The sequence below is a fragment of the Diadema antillarum genome, unplaced genomic scaffold, assembly GCF_040938485.1.
Source record: "Diadema antillarum isolate AM-2024a unplaced genomic scaffold, OU_Dant_1.0 seq00000446_RagTag, whole genome shotgun sequence".
Taxonomy (NCBI): domain Eukaryota; kingdom Metazoa; phylum Echinodermata; class Echinoidea; order Diadematoida; family Diadematidae; genus Diadema; species Diadema antillarum.
Window position 1 is genome coordinate 267,045 of NW_027271420.1, and position 20,162 is coordinate 287,206.

The 20,162-nt window shown below is 38.0% G+C and overlaps 1 protein-coding gene across 1 annotated transcript in view; it reads right to left on the bottom strand.

The window, feature by feature from the left end:
- Positions 1-18,940, bottom strand: part of LOC139732765 (atlastin-2-like) — a 30,779-nt gene extending 11,839 nt beyond the window's left edge. The window contains exons 1-5 of the mRNA XM_071643609.1: positions 18,843-18,940; positions 4,904-5,127; positions 3,493-3,627; positions 2,418-2,522; positions 1,950-2,060 (exon numbers count right to left, since the gene is read on the bottom strand). Of these exons, the coding sequence (XP_071499710.1) occupies positions 1,950-2,060; positions 2,418-2,522; positions 3,493-3,627; positions 4,904-5,122 (570 nt within the window). The 5' untranslated portion in view covers positions 5,123-5,127; positions 18,843-18,940. The remainder of the gene's footprint in view (positions 1-1,949; positions 2,061-2,417; positions 2,523-3,492; positions 3,628-4,903; positions 5,128-18,842) is intronic.
- Positions 18,941-20,162: the final 1,222 nt, after the last annotated feature.

The following is a 20,162-nucleotide window of genomic DNA, read 5'->3' on the forward strand; positions in this document are numbered from 1 at the left end:
ACTCGTCAGTTTCGAGCTTCTTTCGAACGCCGCGCCAATATCCCCAGCGTTGCTACGGCGCAGGGTCTCGCACGCGATTGGCTGGTGTGTCGCACACATTTACATAATCCGGCTTTCGGAGACACCAGTTGCAGCGTTTGGGGAATGCTTTGTCCACACGTGCACGATTACATGCTCCATTGTTCTTGGTATAGTGGTTTATATACGCTCGCTCTGTAGTGCGTGCTCTTCGTTTGGCTTTCTATCCAAACTATTCTACCACAATGTTCGACAACGGAAGTGAAACAAAAATCATGTAGCATAACATAATCGTGTGAAAAGAAAACTGAATATTCTCAAATTTGTCTACTTGTACAGGTTGTAAAAATTATGACAGCAGACTGACTCAATGGAAGGTAGATGAGAGGAAAGGAGCGGTCACATGTGACCAATTATATTCAAGTACTACACGTCAAGTTCGCACCAAACTAACGAGTCGTGTTTGTTTGTTTGTTTGTTTTAATTTAATTAGCACCACCGAACAAAGCAACATATGCATGTCTTGTAAAAGCAAAACAAACAGGTAGCGTGACCCTTGCCAGCACTAGCAATTTTTTGCCTTCAAAAGGGTCGCAAATGATAAAGACAAATCAACTACTGTACAATGAAAACGCGATTTGTAAATGTGTGGATTCGCCACCGCTCTTGTTTGCATGCACACGGTCATGGCGTGTGGATGCCATTGAGCAATGCGTTCACCATACACATGTATATGTACGCCATACGTGTAATTATCGTATTCGCCATCTTGAAAGACGTACTGGTAAACAAACCCGAGCGAAACGCATTGTTTTTCGGCTCCATACGCTGAGCTCCGAGGAAGGTGCCCGGGAAATTTGACTCTCTCAGTGAGCCAATCAGAAGGCAATGTGGTTGCTAGAGGCAGAGCTTAACATCAATTGGCACCATCGTACGGATGGGTGATTCTCCCCTCGCATCGCCGCTCGGACATTGTCTTTGAGAAAGAAGTGAATCTTCAAAGCCTATTTTCTCGCAATTTTGTCAGGCTAACAACTTAAAAAGTGTCTTTTATTTCTCTTTCTATGCCCACTTATGGTTCCGAAGAATACAAGTGTTTTATATCAATGCAAAGCTTAGGAAATGGGCAATGTGATTCAGTGAAAAAATTTTCAAAATTCCTGACTTTTGCCTGAAACCGTTGTCGCCGGTCACATATTTTACTTAAGCAGAGTTTGTAATTAAGAAGTCATTATATTTATAGACCTCTCTACAGTTAACATGAGAGTACCATTACAGGGAGACTACTGGAGTTTCAGAGAACAACACCATACCAAGAATGAAATCAGACTGCCATAGTAATAGCCCCACAGGAAAGTTAGCACATTTTTATCATTACCTTCTTCTTGTGAAGTCAAGCTAAGAGATAGCTGTGTAAAAAAACAAGATGCATTTATTGGCAGTGCCCTCCCTTTCTTTTTCTTTTTTGGTCCCATTACTATACATACACTGTCAGTGAAACTGAGAGCACAAAATATTTTAAATAGCTCTTACTCCTGAAAATTTTGAAAATTCATGGAACCTACATGGGCATAATTGCAAGTATTCAGAATTCAGTTCATTTCAATCATGCACATCAAACCTAACTCAGGTTTACTTTTCTCAAAATTTCCAAACAATGACACAGAAAGTTCCTTTGCTGCAGTATTATCCTGTCATAAACTGCAAAATTTGAGAAAATGATGCAAATGACATACATATTTCTACCTGATGGGCTGTAGACAAAATCCTGTAGTTTAAGGACTTCGTAGATGGAGTATAACATTGCAAGTTATAATGCAACTGAAAAAGGAATATGCTATCTTAATAAACCAGAAAAAAAATTGATACAGTGTGAAAAATGCTGCCATCATTTGGGCCATAGGAAAATGTAATTGTTCAGTTTATCTTACCTGGAATGGTGTAGCCCCACTGCCCGACTCCATAGCTAGTCTGCCATACTCTGTGAAGAGCTGTAAGTGCTGAAGGTCATCCTCCTGAATGTTCTGACTTAAATTATAGGTCTGGTGGAGATCATAGCAAGAAGGCACACAGATAAGATCACAGAAAAATGATATGGAATAGATCAAGATTTTTTATCGTTTAATCTTCAATCTAGACCAGAAGGTATTTTCTTGATTCATTCACAGCCACAATATTGTGAAAAGTTATATTGTACACTTGTTTTTATATCAATAACATTACATTGTTAAACCAAGAGTATGAGGATATGCAGTAAAACACGTCTTTATTTTCACTAGAACCATATAAAAATTTTGCTAATCCCTTATCAGGTCATTATGCAGAGCATTAACACTTATATATAAAATGGACTCTTGGAGACGGCACAGATTCACAATATACAGAAGTTTAAGACATACCTGTACAGAGCTTGTCATCGTGCTGAGTGCAAATACAGTGGCACAGTCTCTGACAGTGGACTCTGAGTCAAAGGCACCTTGTGTGTCCATTAGGACCACTGCCACCTGAAGGTCAAAATGAAGTAGACATGAAGTAGAAGTGTACTATGAGGCAGTCTCCTTCTTTTTTTTCTCTTTTTTTTTCAATGGCTCTCAATTTCTTCAAAATATCAGCTGTAGGATGGCTCTTTAATAGATTGTACTGAACTGGACAGAAAAAGCTTCCTTTAAAGGGTGTGTACAGTTCTGGTCGGGGTGAAGATTTAGCTTTTAACGTTTTGTGAGATATTCAAAAACCACTCTATGAGATGTGAAAGAGCATGCAGTTCTAAGGGGTATCATAAGTTTATTCGATGAAAATCGGTTTTGAAATGGCCGAGATATCCAAAAACAAGGTGAAACAAAGAGATACTAATAAAGTTGGGGCATGTCGCCTTTTATTATTAGCACTTTTTTGGATATCTCAGCCATTTAAAAACCAATTTTCATCAAATAAACGTTGAATCCTTCTTAAAATTACATGCTCTTTCATATTTCATAAGAGGCTTTTCATTATCTCACTTAGGAATGTTCAAAACATGAATCCTTGCCTCAACCAGTACTGTACAGTCCCTTTAATACTCATGCATGAAACTGACTACAAACTTTACCTGTAATATTTGTTTCGTTTCACATTTCCCTACTCATAAAATAGACATACTATGGCAGCATCATTCAATTTGAAACACTGATATACATCAGTAATATGTTTTTTCTTTTTCTTACCATAATTCTTACACTTGTCTGAAAATGACAAGGTTTGAAGTTTGTTACTATGATATAAACAGAAGTGTTGTTTTCCTGTTCATAGGCTGATCTTTTGTTTCACTAATATTGCCTTTGACATTCAACAAAATGTCATTTAGTGCTTTGTAACTTGTCAAAAATGAACACACTCGACCATCACAATGGTGCTTTAAACGATTCAATGTCACTAGAATTTATCACTAGTGTTTGACAGCTAAAAGAGAGAAAACAAGCATGCTACAGATCTCACCTCCTCCCCATTGGGGCCTGGGCAGAGGAAGACCTTGCTCCATGCCCAGATGCCGGTAGTCTCCCTCTCTGACCCGCCCCGCCAGCTGAAGCCTGTCAGAGGCTGGTCATCTTGACCCAACCAATCAGTTGCACCCTAGGAAGGTTTACAGCATAACAGAATGTACCACATTCATACAAAAAATTCAGGTCATTCTCTCAAGAAGCAAGCAGCAAAATGGGTCATAGCTGTATTTGCAAAAATTAACCAGTGCATGGTTGATGTAATAATATACAGGCTGGTGTACATGTACCTAAACAAATATCATTACCAAACACAGTAAAGAGAAATTACAACAATTTAATTTTCAAGTGAACATGACCATGACCATGACAAATTTTACAGAGCCTGCTTAATTCAATCTTACATGAGACCACACACAAAAAGAAACACAAACCACAAGCACTTGACACATTCATTCCAGGCTGTAAAGATATTGGCATAATTAGCTTCCAGGTTCTTCTTTATTCTTTTTATGGGGGGGGGGGGGGGGGGAGTAGATCAGGATTGCACAGCTTGAAGTTACAAATCGTTCAATAATGTATGGCTGGTGTTTTTTTTTTTCTGGAAGACAGTTCTTTTTTTTCTTTCTTTTTTTGTCATTTTGAATAAGAAGTTTTAAATGGGCATCAAACTGTCTGAACGTGGATCAGTGTAGAGAGGTTGATTGCCACCAACCAGAGGGGAATAAGAGTATGGTTTTAGCTGCTTTGGATTAATTCAAGCCATGTTTGCACAGGTATTAAAAGTAAGAATTATTAGGAAGAATACACATACAGTAGTAAGGACGTATCGCTTAGTTTAAACACTACCCATGATTTCACCCACTGTGAACACGAGTGTTTGTACTTGATAGCATAATAAACTATGTAATACATACTTTGTTGTATCATCTCTACAATTAAAGAGAACAGCAAGCTTGAAATCATGCACTCCTAAACAAAACAAGAGACTCGGTGGGTTTACCGCTCACCTGAGTAACACAAGTTCGCCTTCAATGCATTTTTGCAGACTATTACAGAAAAAGAACATAGCAAACTTGGGGGGGGGGGGGGGAGGAGGCAAGGTGGGGGGCTTTGGGGGGCCTCTTGGGGGGCATGGAGTCCATTTGTATATATTCTACCACACCAGCAATAATGCCTGCCAAGTTTGAAGCACAATTAACCATGTGTTTTCAAAAAGAAGATCAAAAGGCAAAAACCAGTGTGTGTAAATGTAAACAGTTTTTAAAAGCAATCCAAGATGCCAGCTGATGAATGATCACTATAGCTCATGTGAGTTTTTAACTCAAGTGACTTGATATGAGACAGGAAACAGCTTTATCTCTGCCTCAAGAACCATGTGGATAGCACTGAATGTAGGATCTTCCTACCTGTTTCCTGAGGTATCTCAGCAGGAAATCCAGGAGAAAGGACTTTCCCTTGCGAAAGGCCCCGGCCACTGAGACCACACAGACCTTCTTGTCCCGCACACTCTCATCCAGTAAAAGAGCCTCCAATGCCTCTTGGTTCAGCTCAAAGGAATGGTCGTCAGTGGTTGTGATGATCTGCACTGGCTCCCCAAACTGGAGAGCCTCTGGTATAGGGGGCATGATGTCTGAAGTCAATCACAATGAAAGAGAGAGAGAGAGAGAGAGTTGGACATGAGAAGGCATACTATACAAGCAAGAGAAATACTGTGTGAGGCTTCTTAGTAGTCAACATTGTCTTAAAGGATCTTAGAACTTCTTCTTGATTTGAATAGGAATTAACATGATTAGTTTGTTTTAGATTATTGTACTCTGATCTTTGTGCATCATACTGTATGTCTCCTCTGAATATGTAATGTCTTGTTCACATTCATGCTATCGAAATACTTGTCTTTGATCAATAAGTCCAAATAAAAGAATAGCAGTGCAATTCCCTAAAATGGGCTACCAAGTTAAGAACACTTTTGTCACAATGACAAAGATACCATCCTACATGATAGTATTACAGTCTGTGATTGAGTTTTGTGTCATTTTTCCATGACTGAGCAATTGTATGATTGCATGCAGAGTAAAATAATAGTTCCTATCCTACAAATATGAGGCTAAAAAGAAATAGTATGGTTACTCCATAACTTTTTTTCCAAGCACAACTTAGTATGAGAACTACAATGTAGTCTGGAGGTGGGGGGGGGGGGGGGGGGGGGGATTGCCCTTTGGGAAATTGTCACATGGGAAATTGTCCCAAAGGAATTGGCCTTGAGGATAATTGACCTTGAGAAGAGGTTTGCTATCTAGGGGTAGAAGTTAGAAGGCACTGCAAATGACAATGGCTCAGAGCTTCACAGATAATAAAATTCAACTACATGGATTGATCAAAAGCATTACAATGATTTAAGATTGATTTCTTGGATGAATGGAAGATGCAAATAAAAACAGTACATATCAAAGCATCTTCTGTCACAGCAATGAACCCATCATATGCTAAAGATATTGCAGTGTAGCATTACATGTACCAAACTTTGACCCTTAGCAACAATCCTTGATGGACCTTTACCAGCTCACTACCTACTTCAATTCATCAATCAATTCATTTCATGAGACTCTCTTGGATAGACCACTGGCTCTCACATGGGACCATTGTACAATGTACTCCAATATCACAAGGTCATGCCAATGCCAGATCAGCGCTTCATGCATTCCTTCTAACGTCACATTGCATTAAATTTATTCTTACTCATCACGGCAAAGATGATGACTGACTCAAGATAATCAACCATCTTTTTATTCAGATATAGTGTAAAAAGTGGAGTAATGGAATTAGAAAATCACATGCTTCTGTGAAGCAGTGATATTAGTCGCAAATTCAAATCAGAGGAGGGATAATTTCTATCACCTCACAAGTCTTCACTGACCAGTGCAAAAGTCTTCACTCAAAGTTATTTTAAAAAAAATGAAATTTACACCAATGAAGAGATTGCTTCATTTACAACAAATTATTGGATATAAATGTATTGTTTTATGAACCTAAAACTGCAGCAATTATGAATTTTAAAGGAAAGGGGGGGGGGGGTGGGTGGGGTTGCACTTGCTTGATTATTGACCAAAACATGATAAATACAGTACTAGCATAAGCAATTATTTTCACGTACAGATATTTTTTGCAAATGAGGTCACAGATACTTTCGCGAGATGTTGTTTTTGCGATTTTTACACCAAGGCTATCGTAAGTGCACTAATACCTGTCAGTCCGAGATATTTTTGTGTGTTGTTAAATTCACGGTCCAACACTAATTTGCGAAATTTGACAATCATAGCTTATAAATACAATTTGCACAGTATACACTTTCATGCACAAAGTACATGTACATTACACTAATTCACATTGCAGATAACATCACATGTAATAGCAACTTAGAATACCAGAATTGTCCTATTTCATGAATTTGATTTTTGTGAAATCTACACACAGGCTATAAAATTCTAATACTTCTCCAGAAAGAAATAAGAGAGAAAGGGATTAGCCACCCTGACAAATACTTGTCTTTGGGGGAAAGGCATAAATGGATGAAAACATTAGTAACAATGTAAGTGTTCTTCATATTCTTTGAAAAGATCCTACGCACCTAATTGCTCTATAATTTTTAGACACATGACAATGTTCATATCATCCATAATATCTTTTTAACATTATAAACGAAGGCCAAAACAACCTGGGTAAGTCTAAAATTTAAGATTCTTCAAAGTTGAAATCAGTGTCGTGCTCGACTTGCATACACGCACAAAATGAATATTTGCTGTTTCCATACATTTTTTAAAAATACCATACTGTATCAACAAAAAAGGATCGAATAATGTGGGCAGGTGAAGGTATAGTGTGTAGGCCCCTATACCGTATGTCCCCCAAAAATTACAACGGGACCTTCCGCAATGATATCTTTAAAAATAGTGAATCAATCTAAATACAAATTCAGGGTATGAAACTATAACTCATTGCCCATATCTTACAGAAGACCCCATTCGATTTGCTTCAGTAGTCAAAAAGAAATGAGGAATTTTGTAGAGGATGTCAGGAATCTCTTCCCTCCAAGTTCTGTCTATTGTATTCACACACAAGAGAAGTGCTAAAATTGGAAGAATCAGACTCATGATATGATTTACAACAATCTACATTTCTCTGTGACCACTCAACCAAATTGAATGGGGTTTTCTGCAAAATAGAGCTAAGATGTTATATTTTAAGACCCTGAAGTAGCATTTAGACAGGTCAATCATATTGGGTGTTATCAATTCGAAAATCTATTGTAATTTTTTGGGGGGACATACTGTATAGTAGAAACAGTGTTAGGCAAAGATGGTCCTGAGGGAGCCATCTTGGCTTAACACCATTGGATTTGTAACTCTTTCACCAGCTGACACAGCCCATACTGTACCTAGTATGTCATGAAAACATCAATGCAAGCTTTAAGAGCTTTATGAAACAAACATCTGCAGAGATAATTGACAAATGAGTCCATATATAACCTGAACCAATGGTCTCATCTACCATTACTATATACCAGCACTATTCACAACTTCAACTGATTTCTGCACCAGCACTAGCATGTGACGTTTTGTGTGAACTTTGGGCGAGCAGCACTGGTCTTGCTTGACAGTACTTTAAGCTGTCAGATGTGATCATCAAGATATTGAGCAACCTTTATCTGTACCTGTGGGGAATGCTCCTCTAATCAGAGGGAATTAGAGTTCATATACTTGTGGACAAAGCACTCTGAAGGGAATATCTTTGACGTATCAGGTTATCAACTCATATTGTCACAGCACTGACTACAAGCTGCTTGCTATCGGATAGCATAAAATGTGCATCGCTCCATCATAGGGGATGTTTTGATGGATTACGACCAGGTGGTAGAGCATTTGACAAGTCATGTTCTCCTCACTTGCTTCTAAAGGTAGACGATCACTACATGAGTCTCTAAGACATTGGAGGTGCAGGCACAAAATGTTTATTTGCCCATACACTAAAAAATATTTGTTGCGCTTGAAAAGTAGGCTTTATCATCATGAGCTCATACTCATAGCAAATTTGCCAGTGAGAAATACATGTAGTTTTCATTTGGCTCATATTGAATGGGAATTAGATGCATGCAATTTCATAGCCAAAATTCTTTCTAAAAGTGATTTTAAATCACACAATGTCTGTATACACAGTAAGTCTATTTAGTGTTAAATCATACCTCTAATGTTGAGATTTCCCCCTGGACACACAAACTGGGGGAAATGAAAAGTTCTGTAAGACTATTATTGATGACAATTAACATTGTACTACTAAAGATGCAATGGATAGCCTTTTCTTATAATGCCTGATCATTTCAAACAAAATGCAAGTGTTTGAATTTACAGCTCTTGTATGTATCCATGGGGATCGATAGGAAACTTAACTTATTTGGAGAATCACCTATTGCAGGTCTCAACACAAACTTTTTTGTCTGGTGGCCCTTTTGGGCCACTAAAATCTTTAAATCTGAAATGTCAGTCGCCTGAAAAAGATTGAGCATGAAACAAAAGCTAATGTAACAATCCATTTTGGTTCTCAGTTGCCTGATTGGGCCACTTAAAGATAAATTTGGTGGCCAAACACAAATCTTTAGTTGCCCTGGGCCACCGCTAATGTTCAGCCCTGCTTTTCTGTTATATTATTTCAAGGGTAAAGGGCTTCTTTAACTTGGTTACCAGGTGCCTCTGTTAATGACAGCTGTATTGTTATCTTCACTCAGAGTGAACTAAAAGACATACGTACAGTATACTACACAACTCAAGAAAGACTAGCAAATTTTCTATGCAACATCTCTCTTTAAAATGATGATCAGCTACACTATGCATGTGTCACACACACCACAACATACAAATGGCACACCCCTTCACATTACCAACAGGCATTTAAATCTCAGTGTTAGCAATACAACACACAGGCAAGAGCACACCATCGCTGAATATCAAATGCAGCGCACCATCACAGCAGCTCCCTGTGTGAGCTCAACAACTGTTGCATTGGGCTTCCCAAAAAATTCCATACTACCGGCGTAGTTGTAATCAACCATCTGCATCCCCATTAACAATCAGCATGCATTATCAGGGCATCATACATCAGATGAACACTACAATTTTGTAGCTCTTCTACAGTCACCTTGACTTTGACAACCACACATATTAAGTGTGCACATGCACACTGGTAGAAGGTGCATGTTCACTATGGTTCAGCATGATGCATTGATTAAAGGGCCCCTGAAATCCAAATGCATGTTGATTCTTGTTGATTTATGATACCCTCAACATCACTTTTGCGGTTAAACGATTATCTAGAAACATTCCATATATTTTAAATGATTTTTTCTTCTATTTTTCTTCAGATTACTTGGGAATGCCCAAATCAATCATTGGCAAAGCACTGAAATGTTTAACAAAAGACATTGGAATGCACCTTCCCCTCCACTCGGCATAACTTGCATGTTCCCTCGCCCTGTCTTTTGTTAGTCACATTAATATCACAGAAATATGCAAGTTATGCTGAATTGAGGGAAGGTGCATTCCAATGTCTTTTTTTACACATTTCAGTACTTTAGCAATGATTGACAGATGAGGTCATCTGAGGAATATTGGTTTGGGAGGATTTTTTGTGGGCGTTCCCAAGTAATCTGAAGAAAAATAGAAGAAAAAATCTTTAAAAATATATGGAATGTTTCTAGATATTCGTTTCATCGCAAAAATTATGTTGAGGGTATCATAAATCAACACAAATCAACATGCATTTGGATTTCAGGGCCCTTTAAGGTGCACTGCTCCCACCAACATGCCAAAATCTGCTATCTCCCCAAGTCCATTTAATCAAACTCTCTAGTGCATGGTCAATATTTTGGTGCCCTATTCTGTTGTAATTACCCTGCACAGTGACCGATTTTATAAAAGAGAGAGAGAGAGAAGGGGGGGGGGGGGGGGGAGAGAGAGAAAGCAAAATCATGATCACCTTATGGTACAATGTAGCCTACACCAAACAATCAATTTTCAGAATCGGATATACTGGCACCCCTCCACATGATGACATACATGTAAATTGTATCCCGGGGTACAAAATGAAAATCTGCCATTTTGTTGAATTATTTATTTTTTTAAAAAGGTTGTACCCTGGGTTGCCAAAAAGTGGAAATTATTTTGGTGCTGGAGCTACATGTAGCGGCGGTAGCCACTACACTGCAGTGCATCATGTTTCAGAAAATGTGTATATTATACTACAAACATTGATACTGGTATTGGGGTGGTGACAACTGTGAAACATTTGTTCACCTTAAATACATAGTGTACACTGGGTTGATTAGGATTGTGCAAAATTCATCAACTAAACAACAATATCATATCCTCTGAAAGTTCACAGCTAGATCTTCACAGACCACAAATAATTGCTCCTTCCATTTTTAAGCAAACAAAAATTCATTCTGAATTCTTAAAAATTTCCAAAGTCAATGCAGTGTTACATTAATGTGCTAAATAAAACCCAGTGTGAAAATGGTTGTCTTCATAGGGCTCATTTTCATTGATGTGGTATGCTATCTATTCAATACAAGTCCAGTAAAATCTATGATGCAATAAATAACAACCCTGTCAAATCACATGGTAAATTCTGCCACACCTTACATGTACATAGTGCAAAAGACAAAAGGCAATACAACTGTACCACCGAACTGGGAATCAAACCCGTTACCTCATCTATGCATAGAACCTGTTATCTTATATTCGCACAGCATACCACTCAGCTCCGATAGCTCCTCCGCAACATGCACCATGCATAATATGTGTTGATTATTAAACCAGCAGTCAGTTTTCAATTCCACGACATATCATTTTCAGATAGTACACCAGTATATATGCCCTCTAACACATTTTTAAATCATATTTGCCACGAAATATGAATGGGACATCACATAAATCAACCATGGCTAAGCACATAGGTGACAGCACTTTGGTAATACTCTGTTCGTTTTAATACCACCGGTATACCACTTCCATTTGGGCTATTCCAAATTAGTATTCCATCCATATTTTACAGCAAGAAGGCACTCAGGAAATCACTGTTAGTGACGTGATTGAAGCACTGAAGGTCAAATTAGGCAACATCTGTTAATAAGTGTTGTTATGACACCTACAGTTTGTACTGCTGCATGAAAATACTGCAACTGGTAACTACTGTCTATAACGTAAATATTGACCATGTGGACATACATAACTTATAAATTATGTAACTTGATTAAATCTATTTTATCCTATTTCAGATTATAGTAGCTACCATCATCACTCCTGAGAAATCTGATTGCCCAAGTCAGCTATCATTAAAAAACTACTGTGGCCATTACCACCAAAAACCAATGTGATGCAGAACCTTCAGGAACAACAGCAATTTTTGTAGTATTTGCAAACCTAACATTAAAGGGACTGTGCAGTACTGGTTAAGGTGAGGATTCAGATTTATGATTTTTTTGCTTGTTTGTGATATAATGAGAAACCTCTTAAATGAAATATGAAAGAGCATGTAGTTTCAAGGAGGAGTCAACGTTTATTTGATGAAATTTGGCCTTGAAATGGCTGAGATTGATATCCAAACAAGCGATTCTAATAAAATTGACAGGTTATAACTTTTATTAGGATCTCTAAAGTTGTTTTTCCTTGTTTTTAGATATCTCAGTCATTTCAAAACCCATTTTCATCAAATAAATTTTTGATTCCCCTTAAAATTGTATGCTCTTTAACATTTTCATAGAGTGGTTTCTAACAAATATCTCGCAAATGTTACAAGCTGAATCCTCACCTCAACCAGTACTGTACAGTCCCTTTAACATCTGTTCCACCAAACTATAAACTGCCACAGATCACACACACAGAGGAATACAATTGTACAATACATTCTCCACAGATTGCTTAGCATATAGGGTTTACACATACAATTTACAATTATCATCATTGTGAGGCAACTTAAAATGGCCTGAACTATGACAATGAATGGTACTACACTGATATCAAATAATTGTATGCAGGAACTTCTTACTAGTACTTTGTCTTTTGGCTGAAAATTTTGCTTGTCCACTGCATACAACTCATTTACTAAAAGTTTCAGTCTTAAGTTAATGCTCCATACACATTGATGACTGTACTACACATTGACGTGTACCTGGTAATATCACTTGTATAACATTGAACAGGGAGCAGACGATTATGTAATTCTCTGCATTTGATTAGACAAGCCCTTGTTGTTGAACTTCCTGCAATTCAGCAGCATATTAAATAAACAAAACACAGGTGCCATGATGTCTTATCTGATGTAGACTTACGTACAATGTACATGTTAAACCGTAATATAAACACTGCTACAATTTGCATCTTTCCACACTCAATCATTATCTAACATAAACCTACACAAATAAAAGTCTGAATTCCATTAAGGGGTCAACCATCAGTTCTGGGACAGTTCCGGTGAAACAACTGGTACTAAATGAACTACGAAAGAAATTCTACATTGTCAGCAAATACAGTATTCTCAACTAAGATCACTCAATTGTAAGCAGAATGTGCCAGATGTGGTAAACAATTCAATTCAGATTTTAATATTACGATTTTGACACCACTATCTACAAATTTGCAGCCATTTTGGACTCATCAATAATCAATGGTATAGCAGGGCTCGACATTAACTTTTTTTTCTCAGTGGCCCATTTAGGGCACTAAAATCCTTAAATTTGAAACTCTGGTAGACCAAGATAAAGGAAACATACAACGTACATCTGTAGCAATATATTTCCAATCTTAACTGCCTGATCGGGCCACCAAAAGATAACCTTTTTGGAGATTTGGAGGCCCAGCATCACTTTTTAATGGCCCTGAGACATCTGCCTACTGATAATGTTGAGTGCTGGGTATAGCTTACAAGAACTTGTGAAAGCCTCATTCTCATCATAGAACGTTCTACATGTAATCTTCAGTTTGAACTGCTTACACCATACCTGTCTAGTTCTATGAGATCTCTGAGAAAATGCAGGGGTGAAATAAAAAAAAAAAATGACATTTAGATGTACACTTGTTGGGCACTGTCAAATGTACTGTACTTCAGTGCACTGTAAAAATAGTAATTTCAGTTCATACTAACACAGCAAAAACCATTCAGATCCCTACTACAATGTAGCTAGTGTTTGGGTCCTTTTGTTGGTCCTTTTGGTGGTTTTTTAACAAAGATTTTGAAGGCTTTGGCACATTGTAGAAGAGTCTGACATTGCTAAACAAATTCAGTTTCCGTACAGATATATCCATACAACTGTACTGAAACTAGGAATATTTCTATAATTGCCAAACTACGAAGAAGAAGAAAAATAAAATTCTGTAACACAAGCAATTGGGGTCTACTATTATTTAACCTGAAATACACAAAGTCAGTATACAGTGAACCTTGAAAACAATTTGGTTGTGGGCAAATGCTAATCACATTGTACAGATGCCCTTTAACTCCTTCAATAAAAGAAAAAAAAAACATGAACACAATCAGAGTGTAACTCTGATTAAATGATTAGTGTTCCATGTGATAAGCATGACACCAAAACTGAAGATATACATGCACAGGACATAGAGTTGCCTTGGCAAGGTTTACCAAATGCAAGAATGGCAGCCTCCCATGCAGCTGAGACAATAGCTCAGCTTTAGTGCTTCAAAATAATTCTTAAAAGTGAGTTAGGGATAGAAACAACCAATGTAAAAAAGTTAATCAGTATAATCAATGTTAGGTATTGTTAAAACAGACAAAATGTGAATAATAGTTATAAATGATGAAATTGTTCCTAGAATAACCATCTACAGTTATGGTTTATTGAGAAAAACAGGAATATCTCCTAATATTTCAGGCTTTACTGCAAAAATTTTTTATATGGTGGGATGTTTTGTTATACGTGTATACTGACATACAACGTACAGTGTCATGCATCAAATGTGATTTAACTAAAACATTTTAAAATCAATGCTCCCAATGGTAAATGATACCTTTAAAGCACATGACACAAGCCATGCAGAATACATCCAGCTGAGAGAGTTCATTCAGGTAATTAGTACCTGGTACGTACTTGTACAGAAGTACAGTATAGATAGTGTACCAAAGTATGACATACATATGTACATGTGCATTTAGTTCTGAACAACTGTATACGCCCAATATTTGAGGTCTATTTCTTCACAAATTTTGCGAGTTGGGGGCTATTTGCAAATTCAAAGACATACCAAAAAATTTACTGTGATGAAATGCAGACATGAATGTGACCTGTACCCATACATTTTTCCATTCAATCCTGTAGTCCACGATTGTGGGCCCCACTTTTATACATAATTGTCTGGAAATCCAGATTTGCAAAAAAGTAGACTCGCTACATGTAGATACAGTTCTAACGGGATGGCATTATACAGTATTAACTTCTTTTAAAAAGTAAATTCAGATGACACCCTGCGTAAACTGAAAATATTTCATGTCTGTTAGGGTGCTCTGTGTAACAGGACAAGTTTAGACAGCCTGAAGTTTGATTGTTTTGCATTAGCATGCAATCCTGTGGTAGTTAATGTCTACAGTACTTGGTGTCCATCACAGCAACTACATGTATAACATAAGACTAGTACGTAATTCAATGTCTTTTTTTCTGAAGGCCAAATGTTTGGTTTTTTTTTCTTTCTTCACATTGAATAGAACTATATGCATTTAATTTCTTTCAGGAAATATTATCTAGCTGTTTAGTTTTGAGGATTGCACTCTCATTACAGACATTACAGCGTACATCGTACATTGCATATGAGGTTGTAAACTGTACACCCTATAAAATGCCTGGATATCACATTGAACATTTTAGGCTCAGGATTGGATCTGTTCATTGTTGCTCTACAAGTCTTTGACTGATTGGGCATCATCATAGCACATGTTATTTGTAGGTACAAAGTAGGTACGTTCATCCGTCAAAACCATCTAAATCTACAATTACAGTGGACTCCTGTTATACAATTGTAACAAAGTGCTCAGGAATGGCAGTTTTCTCTCGTTATATTGAAATTTCATTACAAACGAACAAATAAACAAGAAAAATACATAGAGTGGATAATGTTGCGACTGGAATTTTTACTTCGTTGTTACCGGAATTTCGTTATAACCGTGCACTGTACAATTCTCATTGTGGGTGTACTGATGTCAAACAGGCCATCAGCATGAATGACAAACATGTTAAAGCGGAAGCCCATAAGGGAATATGTAAAGCAAAATCAACCCAAGACAGAAAAATCAGTCCATCCTCCGGAGTTTTTTTCTATCATTGTTTTTGTGCTTCTTTTTACTTTTTAATATGGCTCTCCTCCGTAAGAAGCCAGACTCTGCGGAAGGTATCCCCGACGACAAGATACAGACTGATCTTGCAGTCGATACCAACGCTTTCTACAGAAAAATCCATCTGTCAGGAGTTTTTTATACCCAATCATTTTTTGACATTTACGGCTCTCCTCCGAGTATAAAAATGCCTGTGGTTATTGTAACGTTTGGTTCGCGCGCGACAGCAGGCAGAGCAGAGCAGCCTACATTACAGGAGCAGGAGCCAAGAGGGCAGCCTTCGGTCTGTTTAGGAGGGGATTCTGTGAAGCCAGACATAGTATACAAATATACTTGGCCGTCAGAGTTTCTTACTCCAGAAGAACTATTCACTGAGGGGCGCAGCCCCGAAGTGAATAGTTCTTTTGGAGGCGCCGAGGCCTGTAGTTTTAACAAGAAACTCGAAATTAGGCAAAGTATATTTGTTTTATATTTTGGATCAAAAATTCAAAAATTCAAAAAAAAAAAGGAAAATGAGGGAAATGCAAAGCCAGAAGTCATAAACGTGGATGCGATGTTTTGAAGGGATCCTACACTGACCATTAAAGGAAACCAAAACCCAAAGATAAATGTGGATTGAGTGAAAGCAGCAACATTAGTAGAACACATCAGTGAAAGTTTGAGGAAAATTGGACAATGGATGTAAAAGTTATGAATTTTTAAAGTTTTGGTGTTGGAACCGCTGGATGAGGAGACTACTGCACTGGCAGTTATGACATCATGTGTGGACAACAATATAAAGAAAGTATTAAGGGAATTCCACCAAAATTCATTTTTCGTGAAAATTACACATTCTATCAACTTGGTACTGACATATATGTTAAGGGTAGCAATTATTCCCCCTGCTTTCTGAAAGTGGTTGGTCAAGTGCTCTTTCATTATGCTAGAAAAGTGAAGTTTTGTGGAATTCCCTTCATATTTTTACCTCCGCCAAGGGAGGAGGTTATGTTTTCGTTACCATTGGTTTGTGTGTTCGTTCGTTCGTTAGTTAGTTTGTCCGTGTGCAAAATAACTCAAAAAGTAGTTAACAGATTGGGATGAAACTTGCAGGAAAGGTTGAGAATGACACAAGTAACAAACGATTAACTTTTGGTAATGATTCGAGAATTTTTGGGGAATTTATGAAGGATTTTTGATGTTTTGGCGGGTAGGGTCAATGAACTTGGGAGTTCCGGCCGCGCATATTTGAGGTTTGCCTGCGCGCACTAAAGTGCGTGCTCTAGTTTCTGCTGGGGCGAGGCGCGCAGTGCAGCTGAGGGTTTATGACGTAACACAGGCTTCTATGTTGGGAAATCGGGTGACTCTCAGCACAAAAGTACGTATGGGTGGAAATCACTAATATCTCTAATGGAAGAACAAGATTAGTGGTGGGAAATGAGCAGTATGCTTGGCGGAGGTCTGCACTCTCAGAGTGCTTCTCTAGTCTTTATATTGTTGTCCACACATGACGTCATAACCTCGAGTAGTCTCCTCATCCAGCGGTTCCAACATAAAAACTTTAAAAATTCATAACTTTTGCATCGATTGTCCGATTTTCGTCAAACTTTCACTGATGTGTTCTACTATTGTTGCTGCTTTCACTCAATCCACATTTCTCTTTGGACTTTGGTTTCCTTTAAGCATGCAGCTAGCTAGCAGCGTACGATGTAGAACTGCTTTGTAATGTTGTTAAAAATGTTACATTTTGACGAGCGCGACGCGATGCACGGTACGGTACGAAGCAATTTGCGCAATGTCAGAATTGTTTTTATGATGTCACAATCGCTTTGTTAGGAATTGGTACATTTCCGGAGTGACTGTACGAGCAGTGCGCATGGAAATTGATACATTTTCAGAGTGACGGTACGAGCAGCGCACAATGTCAAAATTGCTTTGTGGCATCACAATTGTTTCATTAGAAATTGTTACATTTCACAGACTGATGGTTCAAAGCTGAACATAATTTCAGAATTGCTTTGTGACATCATTTTGCAAATAGTATACTATTTGCAAAATGTCGTCACAGAAGTGACGTCATTTTGCAAATAGTACTTTATGGACTGTCAACTTTCTGAAATAGCTGAAAACACCTTTAATCACGTGCAGCTCTTTCAACCAATCATCAGAGGATAAATTTTTGATCCAAAATATAATCTCCACTAACCCTGGCGCAGGTCGCTGTGAATGTGTTGCTGTTTAAATAAGGTCGCTGGTGAGGTTAAGTCTCCACGGCACAGAACATATCCCCGTCGACAAGATACAGACCGATCTGCGATTGAGTTTCGGTCAATAGGACTCAATCTTCCTTGTGACAATACCAACGCCTAATGGTTAGTTTCTACCTGACACAGGCATCTCAACTTTTCAAAGTTATACTAGTACTTAGTTTAGACTCCTTGGTTTACGAGTGTATACGACCTCCATCTAACGTTAGAATCTATTTGGCTATCACGACATACATTGTCATTGACTTGAGACCTAACTATTAAACAGTAACGTAGACCTCACTGCTGCAGTCATGCCAAGCCTAACCCCGGGACGCTCCTTATACACCGTGGTACTGTAGCCTAGGAGCACTGCGTGTTGGGGCTGGTCGCAGTTATGCCAAGCCCAAGTTAAGATGAACCCTATCTAATGCGCTTGAGTAGATCTCTAATTACACAAATTTATTTATAAGCATGATAATAATAAAGGGCCTAGATTTCTACAATGACACCACACCGCACAGATTCCTCATAAACACCCAGCACAGCATAGAGTCTAAGCTCTCTAACACGAATGCGAACCGTTATAGAGAAAGGTTTCATACCCCATAGACAGTTCAATGAATGACGACATCGCATCTCATCTCTGTGAGATAGTCTAGAGCTAACAAAGCAAATGGACTGGTGCGAAAGTATCAAATAAAGCCTTTCAATCACTTATATATATATATATACTTACTTCCTCAGAAGAAATGTGACGACCTGACGTTAGATAAATCTAGATTCTACTTGTTTTTACCCAGACTCCAGAGTGTACACAGTTTTCCTCCCTCTGTACGTAAACTGCTATGCTCTAACCGTGTATATAAGAACACACACAGAGCTGATTCGAGTGCAGCGACTGTACTGTGCAGTGCAAAACGCATTGAAACATGTTCAAGTTTCCTTCACACGGGTACCCCACAGAACTATAATGACAGGTCAGCAGATGGCGCTGTTATTCTTTTTTTTTTCTATCCCAACCATAATCAATGCATAGAGAGTGGATTCAAAGAATATTGATCAGTAATGATAACGTCAATATTACAATTTATTATAGGCTTCTTATACGTATGTATAACAGTGTAAATTATTTTTTCTGTATCCATATGGAAAGTTATGTTTATTTTGTGTTGTACGTAATAATATACTCCAGTATTGTGGTGATGTAACTTTCAACAGATGTTAGGGCCTACGTGTTTTGACCCGCTGTTCGTTTTGCATGAAACGATGGACCATGCATCCGTTCCATTCACAGTAAACTTGAATAAATTCATGATTAAACAAATCAACGAAAATCTAAAACAAAAGCGCAGTCCACTTTCATTGAGACGCTCACATTAGCTCATGCGTGCACATCCTCTTCGAGTTAGATTTAAGCCTGGGTGATACATATGGCTCATAATCAAAATGATCGGCTGAAAGTAATAGCATGGTCAGTGCAGGGAGGTCTCTCACACCTCCCTGGTCAGTGGTCAGTTCTCCACTTTGCCCAACATTCCCAGGGGGCTTAAGTTTTTTTTTCTTTTAATGCTCTATACTATAATGACTGGTAACCGTATGCTAACGACCTCGTAGAGATATTACTGCTCATATAAGTACCTAATATTCATCAGTTGGCTTGTCGTTCATACGAAAGCCTTGGCAAGTCCACCAAAAATGATTAGCCAACAGACTGTCGGCTATACGGACCGGCAGAGGTTTATGATTTTCGGTCCAAACTATCTTCGGTCTACTGCACAATGCATGGATATGATTATATAATTAAGTTGTAGTATCAAACTACAAGGATCCGTGTCATCATTTATAAGACAAATGACGCACATGTTTTACCGGCGTTATCAAGTATTATCCACTCTATAATGGTAACTTTGGAACAATCTCGGCTTCGCCTCGTATCGCATATGTTTCAGATAGTTCCAAATTTACTATCGGGTAGATAAATCTTGCGAATGGTCTCAGTAGTGTGTGTAATCTATGCCAGAAGCTTAAAAACATGTAGCAACCTCTATTTATAAAC